The sequence below is a fragment of the Dryobates pubescens genome, chromosome 11, assembly GCF_014839835.1.
Source record: "Dryobates pubescens isolate bDryPub1 chromosome 11, bDryPub1.pri, whole genome shotgun sequence".
NCBI lineage: Eukaryota > Metazoa > Chordata > Aves > Piciformes > Picidae > Dryobates > Dryobates pubescens.
Genome location: NC_071622.1, coordinates 16,862,125 through 16,887,017, shown reverse-complemented (window position 1 = coordinate 16,887,017; position 24,893 = coordinate 16,862,125). Strand labels below are relative to the sequence as shown.

At 38.0% G+C, this 24,893-nt stretch overlaps 2 protein-coding genes across 2 annotated transcripts in view; one reads left to right on the top strand and one right to left on the bottom strand.

Moving 5' to 3' along the window:
* Positions 1-741: 741 nt before the first annotated feature.
* Positions 742-18,787, bottom strand: GLMN (glomulin, FKBP associated protein). The gene is made up of 18 exons (XM_009909866.2): positions 18,720-18,787; positions 18,134-18,259; positions 16,687-16,806; positions 15,820-15,928; positions 14,354-14,600; positions 13,765-13,864; positions 12,882-13,069; positions 11,614-11,667; positions 10,655-10,685; positions 10,223-10,312; positions 9,656-9,697; positions 9,497-9,570; positions 9,058-9,142; positions 7,648-7,757; positions 6,474-6,537; positions 3,592-3,715; positions 2,181-2,263; positions 742-2,048 (listed from the first exon to the last, which is right to left on the bottom strand). The coding sequence occupies exons 1-18, from the start codon at positions 18,783-18,785 to the stop codon at positions 1,941-1,943; spliced, it is 1,821 nt and encodes a 606-aa protein (XP_009908168.2). The 5' UTR covers positions 18,786-18,787; the 3' UTR covers positions 742-1,940.
* A 1,748-nt stretch (positions 18,788-20,535) lies between these two features.
* The window catches only part of RPAP2 (RNA polymerase II associated protein 2), a 38,180-nt gene continuing 33,822 nt past the window's right edge, over positions 20,536-24,893 (top strand). The window contains exons 1-4 of the mRNA XM_054165565.1: positions 20,536-20,597; positions 21,508-21,553; positions 23,938-24,052; positions 24,490-24,588. Of these exons, the coding sequence (XP_054021540.1) occupies positions 20,537-20,597; positions 21,508-21,553; positions 23,938-24,052; positions 24,490-24,588 (321 nt within the window). The 5' untranslated portion in view covers position 20,536. The remainder of the gene's footprint in view (positions 20,598-21,507; positions 21,554-23,937; positions 24,053-24,489; positions 24,589-24,893) is intronic.

Here is a 24,893-nt window from a genome sequence, read left to right as displayed (position 1 = left end):
AAGTTCTTCACCATGAGGGTAGTGAGACACTGGAACAGGTTGCCCAGGGAGGTGGTGGAAGCCCCATCCCTGGAGTTTTTTAGGCCAGACTGGATGTGGCTCTGAGCAACCTGATCTAGTGTGAGGTGTCCCTGCCCATGGCAGGAGGGTTGGAACCAGATGATCTTGAGGTCCCTTCCAACCCTAACAATTCTGTGATTCTATGATACCACCGCAGAACCAGCCTGACAGCTAAATATGTAATGACTTACAGTGCCAGTCTGAGAACTCTACTTGTGGATTTTTGATGATAGTAGGATTTCCACAGCTTAATGAGTGTCGTTTGTCTGTGCATACCTCTATTTGCAACATATCTTGTATGCACCAACACATTATTAATTGAATTTACTGAAGAGTGTTAAAGAACGTTTTTCCATGAAAATTCTAAATTGGATACTCACTACAATAGTACTAGCAGCATCCAGTGTACTACAAATGCCTTATGTGGGCAGCTCAAAATAATGAGCAACAGTGTATTCAGAGTATTCATAAGCCACATTTCACTTACTGCATGGCAAAAGTTGTTAACTACATATTACCACATTGAACATGGAACTTCAACATTTTATGGAATCCACTGGTGTCTGGCCCAGTCTCTTAATAGAACATTGACCTGAAAGCTTTTAAGATTGCTGCTGATCCCACAAACTTGAATTTGCTTTTGTATTTCTTCAGAAAGCTTACACCAAATGTTACCAGGAAAGCCCCATGAGGAGTGATGACAGTATAGAGCATCAATCTGTCAGGACCATTATATTATTTGTTACCAATGCAGTGCAAAGCCAGTTTGAAAAGTAAGATGTTCTTCTATTACTTAAGTTACTCCAATTCTATTCATAATATTTTTCCCTCCCCTAAGATAACCTCCAAGCCAAAAGCAGATGATATTTGTTACAAAATGGAAATGACAAAAGCCCAAATAATAGAAAACAGTCCAGTTTGGAAGATGCTTCAGAAGAACCAGCAGCAATGTAATTAATTTACTATTTGGGGGAGTTATTCATAAACAGAGTGGTTACATTTTAAACAAAATATAAAATGTTCTTTCAGATAGTTACATTTCAACAGATTATATACAACTTATGCAACTGAAATGAAAATTTGTACTGAATAACTATACAGTGAAAAATATCATACATTATACTAAATGTGTATTCTAATCAAAAAAAGGTGGTTTACTGCACTATACAAGAGCCATTCTTTATTTCTAACTGGATTCAGAACATGAGCACATGTGTTTATCATTTCAAAAGATATTTTAATGTATCTTAAATAAAACTATCATTAAAGAAGTTCAAAACAATTAAAAAATAAAGGTATACATATTCAATCTTACATAGTGTGTGTGTGTTAAACTCTCTCTGATGTCTTATTAATTTTTAACATCTTATTTGGTTCCAAGATGATGTGTTTCTCTTTAAACCTGGTTTCCTTTGCCATGTTTCTACTACTATTTACACCTTACAGTCCTGCTTGCAAATATAGAAGCTTGTTTGTCCACATAGAAAACTGCTAATAAAAATACCTTGTGCATAAACAGTGCCTTATAATTACTTGTTCTCCAGTCACTTTATAAAAATACTTGCATATTCATACCACCCAGCAGCAACTATAAATCTTGAAAATTAACAACAACAAAAAATATGCACAATACCTCCTTGCCCCAGCAAAAGAACAAACCTCACTCACATTTTTAGTTTCTAAAGTTGTTCATTGCATACAACAATAGCAAAAGAAAATAAATAATAACAGCAACAGGACCTAGGATGAGCAGCATTTGCAATTCCTCTAGAGGCCACTCTAAATTGGTCTTCTTTTGAAGGTTGGTAGCCTCATCTTCAACTTCAGTTTCATAGTCAAAAGGATCTAAGAAGCATGTTAATTCAAGTACTTCAGCTAACTTAACTATTTTCATCCACTGCAGCTTTTATTTTCACTTCAATGAGTTCTTCTACTCGAGCTAGAACACTTTCTATTAAATCAAATGTGAAGAGAGCAGAGCCTAAAACCTGAAATGACAAAAGGGATATTATTTTTATTAGAGGATTTGTTTTGTTTTACCTATTATACATGTACCTTTGTCTCCAGCTTGAAAATAAAATTTCAGTGCTTCTGAATAACTGAAGGAAATGCAAACTCACCTGCAGCTGCATTTCTGTTGTCATGGCAGGCATCTTTTCCCCACTAACAGTTAGAGAACAAATTGTGTTAGAACTCTGTGCCTCTGTGAAGAAAAATAACCAGAGATCAGCCTGCTGGCTTAAATAACTTTTAGAATGAAAACAGTATTTAATATTAGCCCAATATTTAATAAAACCCCAGACACAGGACAGAACATGTTGAACCTTAAGAGAAAGACAGCTTGAGCTGGCTGCTGTCTCTGCACTTTCTGTAACACATATGACTACATTACTAAATAAGCAGTATCTGCAAGTCTAAACAATTTTATATAACTAAAATGTTCCTTAAAAAGAAAAAAAAAAGGTCTTTTTTTGATACATTTTTAGTATTTCCACATCCAGACACCTAGCAGGAGGTGTTTTTAACTTGCCTTAATGAATCTAGACATGAAATACTTAAGACAAGACTGCATCTGCTGTTTTCAAGCAGATTGCTTGTAGGAGGCAAAACTTAAAAGGACAAGTCTGAAAACTAAGGAGAAAACCTCTCACATTCAGACCAGATTTGAAATTCATCAGAGTGCTCACAAAGATTATATATTGGGAAAAAAGGCTAAACATCTACTGTTACAGGTTCTCTCCCAAACTCGAGTATCTCTTGTTTTCTCAAAGATAAACTTAAGAGGAACTTAAAACTTCCTGATTAATTTTAAAGGATTCCCTTTAGAAAGATATCTACAGATTGCCTTCGGAAAAATTCCTCTTCTTTGCCTCATAGTTACATAGTTTACAGCAGAAGAGGATAAGGCTAGGGGCAGAAAGCTGTACTGACCTTTTTGGTAGCAGAAGCAAGTTCCTCGGTCTGTCTAATTATATTGGAGACCGTAAAGGAACAGAGGATCTGACATACACAGAGATCGCCTCAAGCAGCTACAGTTCTTATGCCCTGTGGAACGTTTTCTGCTTAACCCAGAGCAGAATCTGATTCTGTGTGTCAGTTTCAAAAACCCATTTATTAAAAAATCCAGAAAGTAATCCTTCAGGCTTTAAGCCAGCACCTACTGGCTGTGTGATTTCTTTTCCTGTTAACTTCCCTACACCTATATATATTCAGAAAGAGTTTGATGTGCCTGTCTACCCTAAAAATCAGAACTTTAAGTGCAGAACAAGATTTGAAGGTCTTCATGTGACATTTCCATCAGGTTTCCATAAGGCCTACAACTGTGATGAGATGAACGAGTTCAGATTTTTCTGACCAGTAACGAAAATTAGTATCGAATGCAGCAAGTACTGAATTACTCTTCAAAATTTGGAATCCTATCAACAATTAAATAAAACATGATCCACACAGCATTCATCAACTCTTTACTTTCCAAAGGATTTCCAAATTTTCTAAATATGAACAAAGCCAAGAAAAAAACCCAAAACTAACCTCTTCGGTTCTCTTTCTTATTCTTTATTTCTGCTTCATAGTGTGCTTTTGACATATTGAGTCCTACATGAAGTGGCTTTAAAAAATTTTCCTCAACCTTTGCAAGTATGGTCCATACACCTGTCTATTCAAACAGAACAGAGAAGGTTACAAGTTGGTTTTAATGCTAAGTTTTCAAGCAGAAGTTTTTGGACTATTTATAACACATGCTGCTGCGCCGGAAAGGAAAAAAGAAAGTAATTCATAGATTCAAGCATTTAAGCATGAACGCTATCATGATGGATATTTAAGCTGCTCTCCTTCTGTCTTAAATTGTTTGTTGAAAACTGGAGGATGAAGAAGGGATAGAGGGAGCAAATGATAGGTAAGCTGGTAACTGCAGCAACAGAAACACACATTTTCAATTTGCAAGCCTCTCTCAGCCTAGACTCTCTACAGTGAGTAAACAGCAGTTGTAGTTTCATCTGAGGTAATTCAGCAGCAAAATGGAACTAATATTTAAATCACATTCCTGAATTAACACTGCAACACCAAATGAAAGCTGTGATAAGCATCATACTCCCCAAATACATTAGAGTCTTGTCTGTATTGCATTCAGTTTAAAAAGCATTGTAGGAGCATTACTGGATATGCTACTACCCCATCCTTAGGAACAGTAGCTGAAGCGACCATGAACTTCTCCCCAGTTTGGCATAGGTGATAGAAGAGGTTCACAATAATGGCACTCAGGAAGTCAGACATAAGGAAAAGAAGTTCAAAAGCAAGGCTGTTCAAGGTTACGCAGCACAAGAAGAAAACTTCTCTGCCTTGGCCCCTTCTAAGCTTGTAGCTACAAAACTGCTGTAGAAGGAAACAAATACAAAGCAGTCATTGTGTCTTCAGATATACGAGACTCCTTTCTTCAAGTAGTATCCCCAAGGGCAAAATATGTACGATAAAAACAAGAGTTCTCAATGTTAATGCTGTTTGCAGTGGAAAATTCACCAGATTTTAATGCTAAATGACACAAGCTGGTCAAAATAAGAAAAGTGGTAATTACTTCCACCAGAATGGGCCTAATAGGAAGAAATAACTTTCCAGAAAAAAGCTTGATTTATGAAAGTGCTTGTTACACAACAATCAAAACATCTGAACTGAAATGAAAGGAAGTATTTTCCTACAGGACAAGTAAGGCATGAAGAAGGGAGACAGGGATGAAGTCAGGAAGAACTGGCAGGGTTTCAATTTAAGGGGAAACTTCAGAAGAGGTGATGTTATTTTCTCTTCAAACTGTAGGGACATTTTTCAGGTACTAGGAAGCACTATTACAGCAACTGTGTGCTACTATGAATATTGAAAGAGGAATTCCCTCTTCTCTCACACAGCTATGCATTTACACTGAACAGTGGACCATAATGAGCATTGAAATAGTAATCTGAGAAACAGATATAGTCTACCAATACTAATTACATAAATAGTAAATTAGAAATACACTAACTGAAATATACTTTTGCTCTTCATTTTCATTATACTTTTGGTAATTGGTGTAAGTGTTATTATTAGACTGATAAACTTGTATTAAAAAAATCTTAAAATTCTCTAAAAATAGGTCAGAATTTGTTCTATTTTGTAGAAAACAAAATGCAATGCTGAAATCTATTACTCCAAAGTATAAGGAAAGTCAAGGAACTGGATAGAATAGTCATGACCATGATATTCCTTATTCAAGTCAAGAAAGGCTTTACTGTACTTTAAAACTAAAAAGCGATTTTTATTTAACTCAAAATATTTAGTACAAAGGAGGTAAGTTATAGTTGTTCACTATATGATATATTGGATAAAATGCTCATGAATTGCATAAATTGAAGAACTGGTGGAAATAATGATTTGAAATTGCACTAGTATTAGAGTCAGTAGCCATTTGGTACTGGAAGGTAATCAGAAAACTAAATACAATTAATTCCACGGGTTCTTCAATGCTGTAGTGACACAAGCCACAATGGGTAAAATAGGTAAGGGCCATTTCAATTCTTTAAATATACTGCAAAGTTTAAATAGGCAGAATATTTCTGAAATACCTACATTCAAACATCCACACATCAGAGAGATGATGGCAAAGAGGGTACACCCATAATAAAAACAGGTCAACTGCAGTGGTGGGCTGGCAAATTATTTTTGTGCATGACACATTTACTGTCTGTTTCTAGTAAATCAACTTCACAGAAAATTGGATGGATCTGGCCATTCCTTTTGATACTTCAGTAGATGGCTCTCAGACAAGAAATTTTTTGATGGTAATACCTAGAGAAGGCTAGAGTACCTACCATGCACCTGCACAGTTACTGTCAATATAGAGTATTATTTTGCACAGCTAGAAAACATTATTATTATATACTTTTTGAGAAATCTTAATGCTATCAACGTGAAGAATATTCCACAAAAAGTATTTTGCCTGAAGGTGAATAAAATGATCTTTGAATTGCAAAGATTTGTAGTATTATTACTATGATGATGAAGAGGCGTGAGGGATACCAGGGAATAAATAAGCAGGAGTATCAACTGGGTTTTCCCCACCCCCCTGCCCCCACCAATGGAACACTTGCTAGAGATGCAACTTTACGGTGACATACTCTAAAGCTACAGATACAGACCACAGCTCATCAGGTAAACTGTTACTGTAAACAAGATAATCTTTTCAGCATGAATGTAATGAAATTTCATCAGAATAAAGTAACACATCATCTGTTTCCCAATATACACAGTAAAAGCATCACTTCTGAATAACTGGCCATCGCAAAGAAAAATGCAGAAAACATGTTCTTGAATCAAGGTTAACTGTGTTTACATGAATGCAGCTATCAGCCCTCAGTTAATTAATCTTTTTCAAATCAGTTAGTACTTACCTGATTACCACTTTCACAATCCTTAATGACCAAGTATCTCAGTAGATTTAGTGATGCCATAATCCTGCGAAGTAAAAAGTACTATTTATCATGTAGAGCAGATTTGTATTAGAGACAGTAATTTAAACTGTCCATTAGCTAGATGTCTTAAACATTTCCATTTGTACAAAATGCAACTACTTACCTGTTGAGCAATATAGACTAGTCCAGAGCACCAGTGTGCATAATGGCCATGATACAACAGTTGACTCTTTGCAAGTGAAATTAAAACTGTTAGACTGGAGGAAGGTGGTTAAGTGCAAGAAAAAGTTCTCTGAAGAGACAGAACCTTCTTACAGAATTTGTAGTGTGCATCACTGGTGATCCAAACTTGATTTGAAACTAATGTGACAGTTTTCTTTATTACTGTACTGAGTTTTTACTTTTGCTTGCTTTTTAGGTATGCTTTTCACTGTTTCACCATATTTTTTTGGTGGAAACTATTTATTGCTTTTGTCAGAAAAGAAGTACAATCAGATATCATACCTCTGGGTTTTTCAGCAGTTTTATGTTCCTTGGGACACTATCACCCTGCTGATTTACAAGCCCAACCTTTACTCATCATATAGAAAAAAACTTGTCCTGGATAGATTTTCAGACAATTTTCAGTTATTTGCAGTTTAGGTGGCTCTTTATTCCCATTCATTAGATTGTGGCTTCCCAGAAGCAACATGTAAAACAGCCTCAAAGTTGTGTGCTCTAAGTTGCATCTGGTGTGTGTTATTCCCCTGTATCACATAAGATAATATATCACATTTTTTTTGTTCCTCCAACTGGTTCTGCAGAAAGCTGCCAACCATATTCCACTGAAGACATAATACTTTTATTTCTGTAATTTGACATCTGAGGCCTTACATGCTGAAGGAATGGAGGAGGAATTCCTTTCTTACTGTAAAATCAATGTAAAAGTATTGTGACATTCTTCTATATAGTTAGTTGAAAGGAAGGTTGAAATAAGTGATCATTTCCATTTCTAGTTCCAAACATTTAAAATACACAGGTGTTACCACCTCCTCAATTACATGACAGCACACCTCCCATTGTAGTAAGGTAGTCTGAAGTATTTTTTAAACAACAAACCAAAACAAACCAAAACAAGAAAAGAGACAAGCCTCTGACCACGATTACAACTCACCTGTCTGAGTTTTGCAGAAGGTCTGTCTCAGCACCTTCTGGAAGCGAAAGCACTAAATCTAGAAGAGAGATCAGGTGATGTCCTGTAAACCAAATGTTGTCACATTCCTTCTGGAAAAAAAAAAAAAAAAGAGTGGTAGTTTAGCTTAGTGCAAATTAAAATCTTCAAGGTATCTGCAAGAAATCTTTAGTAATTTAACAATAATTTTTGGAAACAGAAAAGGAAAAAATTAAAAGAAAATCAAACACTGGAAGCAGTATTTTCTAATTACTACCTGAGATTGAAACATACAAATCAGTTTTTCATAATCCTCCTTGTCTCTCCACGCCAAGCTGCTCAATTTTATCAGAACAGATTCTCTACCTCTCCAGCATACCACCACCAGGATAGTTAATATTCATTCACATAAACTTAGCAAATTGTAGTGGGCACTGGGTTTTTTCCTATATTGAGGTAAGGAACAATCAGTTATCTTTACCAGAGACACTAGTCACTTCATAGTAATAGCGCCACAATTTTGTAACTATTTTTTTCTCCAGAAGATGATCAGGTGTTTCAAGTTCTCTTTGCATATTTCTACACCCAGAAATAGACTGGAAGGAAAACTAATTAGATAACATGAATTTAACTGCCTGTTGAGTCAGATCAGATGAGGAATCTGTAACAATTAAGACAAGTTAGGCACAAAAAAGAAGATGAAAAAAAATGGATACCAATAGAAAATAGTTATCATTGTTGCAACAAACCTAGAGTATTCACATTTTAAAATTACTTATCTTTTTGACAGCCAGGACACAGAAGATATGTATTAAGAGAGTTCTGATACTGAGTAGTCAAAAAAGCTATTTAGCATGGAAATTTTAGAATATACTTTTACCTATTCAATTTTGCTGCAAGCCCTGTTTTTAAAAGAGTTTCACATTATCATCTTGTTCACATTGCTGACTCAAAAAATGTTCTCATAAATGATGACTCACTGCTTTCTAAGATAATTATGCTAGCAGAAGGTACTCAGGAACAGGCATACATTTACTATACTGCCCTATTTGACAAAAGGCCCTAAGGATTTTTTTAAATTTAATTTAACACACTATTTTTAATTAATTTTTCCAACTTCTTGGTCTAAATGACTGTAAGCTAGGAGATTTAAATGACTTTGATCTAGCTCAACTGTCTCTGATTAACGTTTGTGAAGCACTCATGATATAATGCTGACTATCACCAGAAAAAATCAAGAAAAAAATAATACTTCTGTCTGGGATGTCTTATTTGAGTTACATGCTAGCAATGTACTTCCTTGGAACTCTGAAGATCACAAGTCCTGAGCAGTTCCTATTTATAAAGAAGTATATATTTTTAAGCACAGAATTTTGAGAAGGCAACTTGTTTTTGTAGTGGTAGCAGCCTCACCGTTAACGATAAGTGAATCTGATCTTTTATATTTTTAATAATGTATCCTTCCACACCAGCATGGTTGCTTGTCTTCAGTAGACACCTTCAAATAAAAACAAACAAACAAAAATATTACCTCTTCAAAAACTGCCTGTATAGCTAGCTCAAGATTTAGATGACATTATGGCCTTTTTCACTAGTGGGAGCTTTACCACAGAAAAATGACTATGTAACCTTTAAAAACTAGGTTACAGATGACTACGTAACCTTTAAACACCAGCTTACATAAGACAGACAATTTCATGTGAGGCAACCGAAATTGATTTCTGATAGAATTTCTATTTTGGTAAATCACATTAATTTTACAATGTTAGTTGTTGGATAAACAATCATTATCTATGCAGTTAAGCTGAAATAAGGTCGATATTACACTACCTACAGTAATTTCAAAGCATACCTGAATAATGTGTGTTTTCCCTTCGCATCAAACTTGTCTATGAACAACTGCAAAATGTTTAAACTCTTCTTTCTCTAGCGAAAATAAAGAGGTCTTATCAGATGAATTCTAATTAAACAAATTCAGCACTTAATTGATGCTGTTGGTCAAATTACATACCATATGTTCCATGGGACAAAGGGTCATAACTTTCACCAAATCCTGCACGTGGACAAAGAAAACATGACACCTAATTACACATGGATTATTAGGTCACATCACACTGACTAACATCTACTGAAGACATTAAAAAAAAACCCAAAACAAACAACAAATCAAACCACAAAACACACAGCCCACAGAACCATGCCTTATAAACAGGTTCTCTTCAGTGGATCCGATAAGCTTCAGTGGTTGAAATCCCAGAGCCAATACACAAGAGTATTATTCCTATACTGTTAGGTCCAAATAAGAAATGTACTCAAGCAGCAGATTTGAAAGGAAAAGGCAAAAATGAGCAAGCCTCATCTTTCAGCTAAGATCAGCATCCACCTGCTTCAGTGGCCTGTACATAAAATACGTGCATTTTAATTATGCTCTCGTGGGTAGATCACCAATTCTCTGTAGCAGAAGGCTTCAAGTTAACAGCACAAGTGTATAAAGGTTCAGTAATATTTCCTCTCTCAAAACGCTTACGAAACTGTTAGATATTTCTAATCAAACTTCTGCAATATTGCCTCTTATTACCTGAGGTACATTAATAAAATCTCTCAATTCTAAATACTGATGGAGAAGGCTGCTATCTTCCATTCTCAATAAACAGCTCTCAAACAGATCCTGCAGATGGGGGGGGAAAAAAAAGGCAAACATTTTACATATATATGAGACACTACTGTATATGCATAACATTAATGGCTACAACTGCCTTCACTATAAACAATCACTTGGATATCCAAAGTTTGTAGGAGCTACAGATGGTGATTTAAACATTTATGCATGTGTCTAAAGTCCACTAAATATAAGCATTTGTAAAATACCTAATTGACCCTCAAAATACTTCTCTATTATCCGATCTATCATTTGTACTTTTCTCAGAAAGGGAAACTAAATTTTTACCATTGCACAAATTGGAAAAAATAAACATTCTAACATTGAAAATCTGATTGAAAGAAAACTTACAAGTCCTTTGGATAGCATAGATTCTTCTGTCCTAAGAAAAAAAACCATTGTCAAATTTAAGTTGTTAATTAAAAAGACACTGTTGATAGATATTTCAGAAGAAATACTACAACAGAGATCTAAAAACTTGTCCCTCAACAATTTTCATTCTATTTTATAAATACAGTATCTTTGTTATTCCTCCCCTTAGAATAAAAAGGCTAAAGAAAAGTTGAATATTAAAGTCTTCTCTCTAGGGTCAAACCTGACTTTATTTTCCCCGTAATTGCTCAAAAGCATCATCTTGTATCTCACAAGTGTCAAGACACTGATTAACAAAGAAAAGGAAACTTTTCCAAGATGATTCAATTTGCATAGTTCTGGCAAAGCTCAAAAAACCCCTACAGCAGATCCTCAACTGAAGACACCAGAAAGTTTTGTTTAAATTTTACCAGGAAATAGTAAGCTGCCCCAATGGGAAACTTCCATTCTATAGCAGCTCCAGAAACTATTTGGTCAACACTGCAGTTTATGGAAGGTGAAATAATGACAATATATAGGAAAATCTCATTTCCTTTAGAAAACCTGACCTTTAATCACATTCTATACATATCAGAAATCATTCAAATAAACAGTATTAAACCAGTTGTTACAGAAGTACAAGGAAATACATACTCAAATTATTCTGCATGTGTTTAAAAGACCTTTGTTTTGCATTTTAAGAACAAAGTTCTAAAAATTATATCACAATACAAGCAAAAAATAAGAAATAAAGTATTTATTAAAATTTTTTATACTTAGTGAAAAAAAAAAAACAGCTTGTTGTGGAACTTGCCATTTTAAGTCTCAGGCTTAAAAACCTCCTCTGAACTTATCTAGTATATTCAAAATTTGAGTCTATGCATTGCTGTAAGAAAATCACACCCACTATCTAGAACCCGAGACACCATATTTATTCTATTCTGTTCTATAAACCCTACCTTTTCAGCAGTACTTCAATATGTGTCATATTGCATTGCAGAAGGTATGATGGACTGAAAGAGAAAAATTAAGTTTATGTTAAATCACATAAGCTATATGCATTTGCACATAGTTAAAATATTGGACAGGACTAGGCTTTTGGGGGAAAAAAATAAAATCTTTATCAAAATTAATAATCCTGGAACAGACACAAAAATAGTAAACCAAATGGCTGCTAATAACTTTTATGTGGAAACTGTCCATAAATAAGCAATTGAAAACTTAATGAGATTTAACACATCCAAGTGCCAGGTTCTGCACATTGGCCACAACAACCCCACGCAGTGCTACAGGCTGGGGTCAGAGTGGCTGGAGAGCAGCCAGGCAGAGAGGGACCTGGGGGTACTGGTCAATGGTAGGCTGAACATGAGCCAGCAGTGTGCCCAGACAGCCAAGAGGGCCAATGGCATCCTGGCCTGTATCAGGAACAGTGTGGCCAGCAGGAGCAGGGAGGTCATTCTGCCCCTGTACACTGCACTGGTTAGGCCATACCTTGAGTCCTGTGTCCAGTTCTGCGCCCCTCAGTTTAGGAAGGATGTTGACTTGCTGGAATGTGTCCAGAGAAGGGCAACAAAGTTGGTGAGGGGTTTGGAACACAAGCCCTATGAGGAGAGACTGAGGGAGCTGGGGTTGCTTAGCCTGGAGAAGAGGAGGCTCAGGGGAGCCCTTATTGCTCTCTAGAGCTACCTGAAGGGAGGTTGTAGACAGGCGGAGGTTGGTCTCTTCTCCCAGGCAGCCAGCACCAGAACAAGTGGACACAGTCTCAAGCTGCGCCAGGGGAGGTTTAGACTGGATGTTAGGAAGAAATTCTACAGAGAGCGATTGCCCATTGGAATGGGCCCCCCCGGGAGGTGGTGGAGTCACCATCATTGGAGGTGTTTAGGAGGAGACTTGATAAGGTGCTTGGATGCGTTGTTTAGTTGATTAGGTGGGTTGGATGATGGGTTGGATGAGGTGATCTCAAGGGTCTCCTCCAACGTGGTTTATTCTATTCTATTCTCAGCATTTGACTAATCCTACTAGTGTCTTCAAAAGGAAAGCTTATCTAAAATTAAACCCTAATAGAGTAATTTGCAGAATTGGAGTATGTTCTTATACATGTAATATAAGCTACATAAATGCATGAACAAACAAATACTACTGAAAGATTTTCATTCATAACTGTACACAAATAAAAAGTTTTCTTCAGAAGTACAGATTATGGTAAGTGAGGAAGAATAGTTCTTACCTAAATACCATTGGAAATCTATCAATACCAAAATGCTGAACAAACATCAGATATGAAAGACACGCCAAAGAATCTGCAAAATTTTTTTGCTCTATGTCTGCAAACTCCTGATTCTCCCAGTGTGAGCTTTTGCCTTTATGATGTAAAAACACCAGGGGCATCAGTTCTCTTATATTCCACAAAATGTCCTAAAAAAGAGAGAGAGAGATTGCCCATAGCTGCTTTAAAAGGTCTGTATACCAATTCAATTCGAAGGTTTCAACTGTATTTACAGTAAGTTCTCTTACATGGCACAAGTCTAAGTTAATACAAATATTTTACATTTATGATATAATATACACCTAAAAAACTGCAGGTAAAATAACTGCTGTGAGAAGAATGTTATTAAGACAGTAAAATCAAGCACTCCAAGTTAGCAAAGATATGCTCCCACTGAACTGCCAGCTGTAACAACAGCAGAAGTCAAACACCATTGTCAGCTGGCACTGCAAGAGGCACATTAAAGATTTCTCACTGTGCAACACATGGATTAAAGCTAATATAAGATTTTACCTTGATGTAATACTGCAGCAAAGATGATCCTTTACAAAGTCAAATAAATTCACACATTGCTAAGGAAAAAAGCGGTTACAACAAAGCAGCAGCTGCTGACTCTGACAGCATTCCAAACTGGTTTATCAAGGAGCAAAACTATGTCTATAAGATTTGCAATTTCCAGAGGTGGGACCTGGATCTGTTCTATAGAGTTATCTACCTGCATTGTCTTAAAAGGCACAGTAAGACATCCCACTAACCAATAAAGGAAGCAAAATGAGCTCTAGAATCAATTCTGAACTAGACCACTGGTTTTGCAAAAAACATTATTAATTTTGACCACACTTACTATAATTTCAGCTGCAAAATGCCGAAAGGGATGCTCTTCAATGCCTTCAAGTTGTTCAAGCTGAGCTGTCAACAATGGGTATTTCAGACTTTTCATACAGCTGAAATAAAAAGTGGTGAAACAAAGTCACCAATGTAAGTGTCACTGATAACCAAGAGTGAAGTGTATATGCATATTAGCTGCTGCTATTCCCATTATGCCAAGGAGAATAAACAATGGATTCTCTCCTGTATAAGCATTCCTTACACTTCACCTTCAGAATATGGTTATCCTCACTGCTGTAAATTCAAGGAGAAGCAAAGAAACACCAAATCAGCTTCAGAGCACAAAGACTAGTATTTCTTTACCATTTCTTTGTACTAAAACATAAACATAATCATTACTTTTACCTTTCTTCTCTCACTTCATAAGTATGTCAAGCTTATTTAGGGTTTTGGGTTGTTTTTCATTTTTTCAAAATACATTTGTCAATAAGCAGGCAACGTTATAAAACATTCTTGAGATAGTTTATTTACTGCCCACGTAATAAATGCCTACTGCAGATGTTGTTAAGTTATAATAATATATTACACTGACATAAAATACTCACAATTTCATTAATTCTCCTTTCAGCTCCATGTCATTGTATTCTGGTAACTTTTCCGTGTTTTTAACAACTTCATTCACAAAAGGTTTAGCAAAGTCAACCACTGCACTACAACACCGACACAGACCAAATTTATCTTCTTGTATTTGCTGTTTTGTATAAGGTACAGGTAAGGGAGTAAGCTGATTCATAATCACGGCCAAAGATAAACCCACTGAGTAGGCTTTCTTGTTCTGAAGTTTCAAAAGCACTGGGGGAAAGAAAAATAAAAGGAAGAGAGTGAGGGGGAACATTTTGAGACATTTGGTTTTTACTTACTTAGTAGACAAAAAAACCCAAAAAAACTACGTGACTACGTAAGAAAACTTTTAGTTTCACGGAAGGAGAGGGACTAATACCTGAAATCACAGGTAAATCCAGCAAGACCATCATCAACCAGTTTACTATGATGTAGTTAAGATGATCATGTATTTGAGAATAGCAAACACTAAAGCAGTTACAGATTTCAACATATTTTTCCTTTCTCTGTAGCACCACGATGAAGACTTAAAAAAATCTATCTTTCTGGAATTCATCCAGGTGCAGTAGTATTAGTTTATCTGATCTTGAAAACTCATTTATTGCTTGACTCCTGTGCTTGGCAAAACCAGAGACAACAGCCCAACATTTCTGCTGCAGTCTGACTTGACCTAAAGCAGAACTGCTCTATAATCCATGGCACAACCAACAAAGGGGCTCCCAGACTGAGGAAGCAGCAGCCCAAGTGGGCTCTCTACCTGTAAACTGTACTCTGTGCAGGCTAACTGCAGATTGCCTATCCATAAAATCCACACACTTCTAATACAAGAAGCATTTTGTTAATTGAGATATGTTAGAATTTAACAATGCATCTCAGAGACTGCTACAATCGCACTTAAACTTGATACGGAACACTTGATCTCATCTCACATGTCAAACCAGAAACTGCTGCTTGTTACCAGCACTTCCAAAAACTACTTGTCTGCACACAATATTTTCAGTTTTTATATGCAACCAGAAGAATGCTTCCCCTCACCAATCAACTATTTCAACCTGCTTCAATCTGAAATAAAAGCTTTCTACTATGAAAATATAGACTTGTGTGTTTTAAAAAGTTAAACAACAAAGTATTTCACAAATTCATGTAGTTCTCTACTTCTGTAACAACAGCATGAATGTTTTACACCACTATATATAACAGTCACAGGACCATACTATTCTAAATGATGAGAAATAGCTGAATATTGCATTTTCAACTGCTGCTATTAATTCCATCTAAAAATCTTTCTAGTAGGGTCAATATCAGCATGGAAACTACACCCTTGTGTTATTTTGTAGAATGTAATAGACTGTCCTGTTAGGACAGACATATTCCAGCAAAGGCTAAACTAAATTGATAAACCAATGAGAAATAACTTATTTCAAATATCACATGAGAAACTGAGTATTACCTGTCTGCAAAGGCTGAAGCAATAACAAGACAGTTTGGCACACCTGCTCTCCAGAGGTCTGCTCAATCTGCTCAAGCAAACCCAAGAAAAGTTCCTTTGGATTGCACAGCTGCAAGAGAGGAACAACACATATTTTTAAATAACCATGGTCACAACCTAAAAAGTTCATCACAAGTTCAGTCCTGAACATCAAGAAAGCAGATCTGAACATCCAAGATAATCTTTAAGAAAATTAAAAGGAATTGGTAAGTACTTCCCTATAATTGATGTCTGCTGTAGTGTGTGTATGTGTGTATACTTTCATATAAGCTGCAAACATGTAATAATATATGATGACACTAAACTTGCTTTCTGTGCTTTATAAAAACCTAATAGTACCATAGCAAAATAAGCCTTAGAAGTTGAGAGAACAGAAAAACTTCAGTGTGAATTTCATTCCAGCCACAGAGGTTGCAAGTTGTTTTTTAACTATATGAATGATTGGAAACTAGTTTTCTACAGATTAAAACTCATCTCCCCTATTACTCCATCAGAGCCATCGTCATACTGTATCAGCAGTAGACAAGAGGCAGTATCGCTGTGGCTGCTCTGCAGCAGCCAGCTATCAAGAACTTCATGAGTTCCCTCTGCCTTTTTCTTTCTGGATAATGCTATGACTTTGTTTTGCCCAGTTACTAATTTCATAAGATTTGTAACAGGTTAATTATTTCTAAGAACGCTAAGTCTGGGTTTACTGGAGACAGAACTGGCCTGTGACTTTAAGTTACAGGAAATGCATAGATGAACCTAGAACTGGTCATGTCTTGTTTTCTTTGGAAACCCCCCCCTACAATTATTGCATTATAACCATATATTTCAAAAACATACCTGTGCCAGCTGATCTAGTATCTTCAGGCAGTGTTCTTTCTTATCATCTTCCTGTTCATACAAGAAAATACATCTAACAAGAGGAGAGATGAGATTCCAACCCATATTCTTGATGATAACCTAAAAGATTTTCAGAGAATAAACCACAACTGGACATCATCTAAATCTAGAAATACTGTATATGTGAAAGTCAAAAAAGACAACAAATCAATGTGCTGGCTGTGACCAACACCATAATAATGTCATTGAAAACTACATTACCAGAAAGTTCTGTATTTGACATGCATTGTATTCTTTCCCCATATCTATAAACATGGATGCTTATTTGCTATAGTTTTCCTCAAAATATTAATTCAATATATAGGGGTAAGAATGTGTATGACAACACATTTAAACCAAGACTGACTGCAGGAGTTTTGCTAAAAGAATAAATGCTTAGATGAAGTATACTCAATCTAAGTAAGTGGATTGCAATTTTCAGCTGTTTACTCCAAACTCACAAAATTCAAACCACACTGTGAACCACATGTAGTATCACCAAAATACTCCAACTTTCACTTTCATTCTGAACTTCCTACTTAACAGTCTACAATTTAGTGTAATCTCCCAGCTCCTGAAAATGCCTATAAGCATTAGCATTTCTTACATTAGCATCAGCTCTTGCAGTTTTGGCCAATATTATTATCTCCATCCGTGACAGGTTGACCCCAGACAGCAACTAAGCACCCACCAGCTGCTTGCTCTCTATCTGCCTGCAGTGGGATATGTGAGAGAATCAGAAGGGCTAAGCAGAGAGTAACTCATAGGTTGAGATAAGAGCAATTTAATAAGTAAAAGACAAATAATAATAAGGGTAGGGGAGAGGAAAATGATGCAAACAAACTCTCATCAGCAGATCAATGTCCAGCCAACCTCCAAGCAACTTCCATCAGTTTGGGTCAGCTGTCTCAGCTACGTCCCCTCCCAATCTCCCTGCTTACTGAGCGGGCAGGGAGGAACAGAGAATGCCCTGACAACTGTACAAGCATTGATCAACAATAGCTGAAACACTGGTCAGTTTACCACATATTTTGGTCAGAAATCTAAAATACAGCACTGTACAGACTGCCATGAAGAAAATAATCTCCACACCAGCCAACTACAGTCCACTATCTCAAATCCTGTCCTGCAAAAGAGGGATACTATCACCTTCATAATTATGCTTTTGTCCTCTCATTTCTCTTTGCTTAACTCACTGAAAAAAACCAAACATTTATTACTGGTTTTGTCAACTTGATTTCTGTGTGATACTTGAGGCTACACAAGAATGTGCTCTTAACGTAGAGCAACTTAACCATTCACATGGACACCTTACTCCACAGTGAAAGTAGCTTCCCCTTTTTAATAAGCAGTTTTATCTATTTAACAGTTAGTACATAACTAATATAGAGTGCAAACTCAAACTCACCTTGTTCTTCTCATTTTGAATTACTTCTAATAACTGAGCTGCATACCCATCTTCTAAACATTTCTGACCCGCTACCAGAAACAGATTAAAATCTTCCCCTTTGAAATCAGCTTCTTCCAGAATTTGCTAGAAAGAAAATATGTGTGCTTAACTCCACACTTGAACACAAAACACATTGTGCTTTCACTGAAAAATTAAATGCAGTGTCACTGTAACATCTTTTCTTATACACATATTTCACGTATTGAAAAAGCTGCCAAGAGCTACTAGAGAAGACAAAGCAGTGTTTCAATATGACTAAATTAGCAAGTGTCTTGGGGTGAGCACCACAGAGAACTTAACTAGACATAGAGGCTAAAATTACCTGCCCAACAAGGAGTTCAGCTAACATATTTGTGTTTTGGGGTCTTTCTGGTTTTAATTACAATAGAATAGAATTAACCAGGGTGGAAAAGACCTTCGGGATCATCAAGTCCAACCTATCACCCAACACCATCTAATCAACTAAACAATGGCACCAAGTGCCTATAAAAAGAGAAATGCACACTGCTTACATTGTTACTTTTACAGAAAGAAAACCACTTACACATCTTTGTATTATGGCTTGAAGTTCATCAACTGCCATTACAGCTTGATTTTGTTCTTCTGGCATTGAACCCTGTTGTAAATTAAAGAGTGCGACATTAAAACACAATGTAAAAACAGAAACTGAAAAATAACCACATTAGCTGAGAAAAAATGCCAAGAGAAGAATGAGATCGACCTAAACAGACAGGATGATTTAAAAAACAAAACAAAACAAAACAACAATCCAGACAAAAATGCATGTTTAAGTGTATACTATATGATTAAATGCATGTTTAAGCGCATGCTATATTATTCTACTCCCTGTAGTTCCAGAAGATAGCATTACACTCAGGAAACAACCTGTATTCTATGTACAGGAAGATATTTTTTCAGTAGTATGAGGGTCATCTTAACAAGCTAGGAGGCCTCAGCTACCAGCTAAACATATACTAACACAGAGGAGGTCTGGGCTCACTGTGTATTCAGCAAGGATGTCCATGCTTCACTACATTTTCTGTGACTATTCTCACCAGAAGAGCTTCTGCTCAGCCCTGACTAGAAGACTCTAACCTGATGTCTGGGATGTGCACAGCCAATCCAACACCATTCCCATTTATCTAATCAAAATTACATATGCAATATGGTTTACTTCTTTCTAGTGACTAAATAGGGCTAGTTCAGTAGTCCTCTACATCTAGATAATACAATTTAAAACTTCCTTGCTATAAATAATTAAGGTAAACATCTGAGTGAGTACATACAAAGCTTTACACAGTCAGGACCATGAATTACACATAGACTCAAGCTTGGTTATCCCATGTGATATATAATAGAAACAGTCATAATCTATAATTTCAAGCAATGCCATGTGCCTAAATCTGGTTATATGATCACTATGAATGTCAATTACCTATACACTGGGATATCTAGCTAACTACTCATTAAAACACCGAAGTTCTGTATTTATAGAGATATCTCAATGTAACGTTCTCAGTCCCTCCTGTTTATCCTCAGCTACATCACACAATAGCTAGATAACAAAGCTACATAGGCGTTCACAAAAACCAGGCAATAGCAAAAGCTTACAAAGCATCCCTGTGTGAATTTTATTATTCAAAGAATAAACATGGCACCTTCAATTCTCAAGGGTGCACTTTAACATTTTTATATCACTGCAGTCTATCAATGTATCTAGTCTGTCATTTAAATTTGACTATTACATACTGTATTACCACAAATTGAATTGTTTGAGCTCTTCATTTTTCAGGATGCTACTAAGCCTCCCAAAACAATTTAAATATACTCTTGGACGTTAATGTTCTTGAATTTGCAGCCCCCAGTAACTTTACAATGTACTTGGAGCCATGAAACGTGCCCTGAGCACCCAACGTGCTGTTCCAGGGATTTACCAGCTGAGCTCAGATGGTCTCAGGCCTTAATACTTAATCCGGTTTCTAATTAAATCTTTTCAGAGGTTTCAGCGGCAAGAGGACAGCCTCTGAATCATGTGAAGCTTTCTACTATTTATACCCTCCAAACTCCCTCCTTTTTAATAAACACACACTTCAGTCCCTTCCCTGGGTGGGGTACAACAGGCAGGCCCATACAAAGAAGCTGTCAACATAAGCCTTTAACACACGGCTCGGCTGAAAAACCACGAAGTCACCCCTTGCTCACCTCAGCAAGCCACCGCTGGAGCCCCTCAGTCCCGACCAGCCGTACCCCTCCGCTTCACAGCGCCGCGGCGCTTCTCCCCGCTCTCCTGGCCCAGGCCACGCCGCGACGGCGGCTCCGCCTCCGGGTGAGAGGTCAGAGGGAGGGAGCAGACGGCCCACGATGATGGCTGCCGGGAAGCGACCGAGCGGCGAGAAGGGGAAGATCGGCCGGCGACGCGCAGGTAGGCTGCGGGCTTCGTGTGCTGCTCCCTTAGTCATGTGCTGAAGGCTCTCCCTGTGCCGGCTGGCCGGCCCCGTTGATTCGCCCACCTCGCTGTGCTGGGGGGCAGCGGCGGGACTGCCGCGGTGGGACTGCGCGGTCGGCGGTGCGGGCACTCCGCAGCGAGCTCGGTGGACCTCCGCCGAGCCGGCTACAACCCGCGCCCCCGGCGGTCCCCTCAAGCAGCGCCGGGGGCTCCACTCCCAGTTTCCGCGGTGCCGCGCCTGACAGCTATCGAGCAGCTGATCTGGAGACGCCGTCCTCGTGTTTTAAGCGTAACAGTTCCTTTATTTCCCTTCCCTGTTGCTCTTGTCTTGAGAGAGCGGCTGCTCGAAACCACCGTGTTGGTAGCTGGGTCAGGGCGGGCGGAGCAGTCTGCGATAGCGTCTAGGAGGCAGGAAAGGTGGCAAAAGGGGCTCTTTGGTGAGGGTACCGGTGTCGAGGCCTTGCGGAGTCCTGCCTGGAGCGAAACCCAGTGGTGGGTCAGTAAGAAAGGATAGCTTTGGTCAGCAGGGGGCTGCGGGGGTAAGGCTGAGCTGGAGAGCCAGTGGAGAACAGAGTCAAGTATGAATGGCTCAAAAGTATTGTCAAAATTAGTTTTCCTTGAGCCTTCTGACTATACAAAGCATGAGGAATGAGTATGAAAGGAGCTGAGTCTGTCAGCTCTCACACTTACAGAAAGTGTGTCTAACTAGTTGCTGGATGGTGACTACCTGATTGAAGCTGCTGTCAGCAAACAAAAGCAAGTTTCTATGCAATTCTCTTGATGATGCATATAGTTTTGATATTTTTCAGGTTCCAGTATTTTCCACCATTAAAGGAAGAAAGTACACTAATTTCTATATTTCTACATTTGTGTGTTTCATTTCTAGGGAATAAGCATTCAGCTGCACCAAATAATGAAGATGCTGCTCAAAGGTATAGTTTCCAATAATATGTGGCATTCATGTTGTTTTGCCTCACTTCGAAATCACATTCCCTGCTTTGTGTGGTTTTTGCTTTCTCAGAGTAGTATGACTAACTTGAGGGGATTGCTAGCATCAGCGTCATGAACATCATGCAAGCTTGTTTGGAGTCATGCCACATAACTTCAAACGCATCCAGGTGGGTTTTGGAAGTCTCCAGAGAAGGAGACTTCCATAACCTCTCTGGGCTGCCTGTTCCAGTGCTCTGTCACCTTCACCATAAAGAAGCATCTCGTATTATGGTGGAACCTCCTGTGTTATAGCTTGCACCTACTGTACCTTGTCCTATGTCTGGGCACAACCAAAAAGAGACTGTCACCTTCAACTTGATACCCACCCCTCAGATATTTACAGATATTGATAAGATCCCCTCTCAGCCTTCTCTCAAGACTAAACAGCCCCAGGTCTCCCCCTATCTCTTCATGGGAGAGATGTTCAAGTCCCACAATCATCCTCAGAACTCTCCATTGGACTCTTTCTAGCAGATCCCTGCCTCTTGAACTGAGGAGCCCAAATTTGGACACAGTATTCCAGATGTGTTCTCACCAGGCCAAAGTAGAAGGTGAAGAGAACCTCCCTAGACCTGCTGGACACACTTTTAATGCACCTCAGGATGCCATTGGCCCTCTTGGGCACAAGGGCACATTGCTGTCCCATGGAGAACTTGCTGTTCACGAGGACTCCAAGTCCTCTCCATGGAGCTGCTTTCCAGCAGGATGACCCCAAGCCTGTACCAGTGGCTGGTGTTATTCCTCCCCAGATGCAGGATTCTGCACTTGTCCATACTGAACTTAAAAGGTTCATCTCGTCCCAGCTCTCTAGCCTATCCAGTATACTCCTCCTGCTCCCCCTCTCCCCCAGCTTCCCCACCATTTTCATATCATCAGAAAACTTGCTGAGGGTATATTCAATCCCCTCATTCAGATCATTGATGAAGATCTTGAACAAAGCTGGATCCGGTACTGATCCCTGGGGAATGCCACTGGCTACAGGCTTCCCATTGGACTCTGCACCGCTGATCACAGCTCTCTGAACTCTCTTGTTGAGCCAGTTATGAATCCACCTCATGGTCCAATCATCAGACCCACTTTTCTTGAGTTTACCTGTGAGGTACACTCAATAATATTATGAATCTAACCTCCAAGTTGTATTTCTTTACTCTATAGTTCTTGTTTTCTTCTGTCTGACTTTCTTTGCATACCTGCCGGTTTCCTTTATTCACTTTAAAACCCAAACTTCAAGGGGAAAAACAAATTTCTGCTTTGGACAGTTACTTGAATATTAATTTCATTCTGTAGCAGAGCTCTGCTTCCAGGTGAATAGTATAAATCTTTATCAGTTAAGACAGCAGAATGACTGTACATTAACAACGTCTATGAGAAGTGCTGCCAAATGGGCACCTAGATGGTTGCTCTCTTGATATTTTCTGATAATAAAACAGTGTCAGGACTTGGGAACACTCCGGAAGTGTGCTGTAGTGAAATTTGTTTGATTAATTCCTTCCAATATTTTAGAATAGAATAGAATAAACCAGGTTGGAAGAGACCTTCAAGATCACCGCGTCTAACCTATCAACCAATCCAACCCACCTAAACATCTAAACCATGGCACCAAGCACCCCATCAAGTCTCCTCCTGAACACCTCCAGTGATGGTGACTCCACCACCTCCCCGGGCAGCCCATTCCAATGGGCAATCTCTCTTTGTAAAGAACTTCTTCCTAACCACCAGCCTAAACCTCCCCTGGCACAGCCTGAGACTGTGTCCTCTTGTTCTGGTACTGGCTGCCTCGGAGAAGAGACCAACATCCACCTGTCTACAACCTCCCTTCAGGTAGCTCTAGAGAGCAATAAGGTCTCCCCTGAGCCTCCTCTTCTCCAGGCTAAGCAACCCCAGCTCCCTCAGCCTCTCCTCATAGGGTTTGTGTTCCAAACCCCTCACCAACTTCATTGCCCTTACACTCAGTCTTGTTGCAGTCCTTCTTTCTTACCATTCTCCTGGCAGTACTACATAAATAGTTCATTCATGGCTCTTTGTCCTGCTAGTTCTGGGTTTCCCAGTCTTGCAAGAAGACTTAGTTAAGCTTATATGGAAGTGTTACAGTACAATAACAGTAAATACTTTTCCTGACCATAGTGGAAATAAAGCAAACCAAGGTTGGAAACTCATTTGTGTTTATTGCAGTATTACTAGTCCTGTTACCTGTTGCTTTGCTTGGCCAATATGATGTAATGCAGATAAATGTAAACTAGCATATTTGAGAAAAAAAATAAAGATATGATTGAAGAATGGTTTATGAAAATCTGCCCTCTGTAATTCAGTGTCTGTTCTGTTACAGGAGAGCAGCTCTGGAGTCTGCTATAAGAAAGAAAATTGAATGTGAGAAGAAAGCATTGTACATTGTCGAACAGCTACTAGAAGAGAACATTACTGAAGAGTTCCTCCTGAATTCTGTAGGTGTTGCAAGTTTTTAACACTATTTGTATCTTAGTGTTTAACTCTGGGTTTGGGGTTTTTTTTGTTGTTGTTGGTTTTTTTTCTTTAAAATTCTTGGAACATTTTGCTGCAGTTTAAAGTAGAGAAACCATTTATTCCCTCTCTTAACAGCTCTGATGATGATGGTCATTGTCAAGGGTTCTGCAGTGAAAACATGCCCTAGTTCTGTAACACTGTTTGTGTATGTTTATGAAGCTCTTATATATGTAAAAAGAAGTCTCTCTTCTTTCATTTTTTTTTACCCTTTTACCATTTTTACTGTGTGGGTTCTAAAGGTTGTTTATTAAACTTACTAGATGAGTGTTACAAAATTAAAACTGTTTTTTGCTTATGAGATGTTATGAGTAGAAGTGACAGATTCTCCAGTATTTGAACTATTTCCTTTTCACTTTAGGGAAAATGTATTACTCCAGCTCACTATAAAGATATCGTTGACGAACGAGCTATCATCAAACTATGTGGTTATCCTCTATGTCAAAATAAGCTGGAAAATGTAAGTTATTTTTTATTAATCCTGTTATCATAAGAATTTCTTCACAGTTTTTATTCTCTTGCATTTTCTTTCTAATTTTAAACTTACAATGTTAAACATAGGTTAAAATACTGGCAAGTATATTAAACATAGATTAAAATACTGGCAAGTGGTGGGCCAGGCTTCATATCCATTTCAGTATAGTCTTTCTGAAGTAAGAGGTAACATTTGATCCATTGACAACCATTACCATATGACAGAATCAGCTGGTATCTACTTTGGCAGTAATAAAGATAAAAATGAGGTGTGGCTTTGAGGTCTTCCTT

Excerpts from the sequence above, each read along its gene's own strand:
- GLMN (XM_009909866.2), bottom strand. The coding sequence starts at position 18,785 with ATGCCAGAAGAACAAAATCAAGCTGTAATGGCAGTTGATGAACTTCAA. Across the intron at positions 9,143-9,496 it reads GGAAAACACACATTATTCAG|GTGTCTACTGAAGACAAGCA; the intron begins GTATGCTTTGAA and ends TTTTATTTGAAG. Across the intron at positions 6,538-7,647 it reads CTTCTGCAAAACTCAGACAG|GATTATGGCATCACTAAATC; the intron begins GTGAGTTGTAAT and ends TTTACTTCGCAG.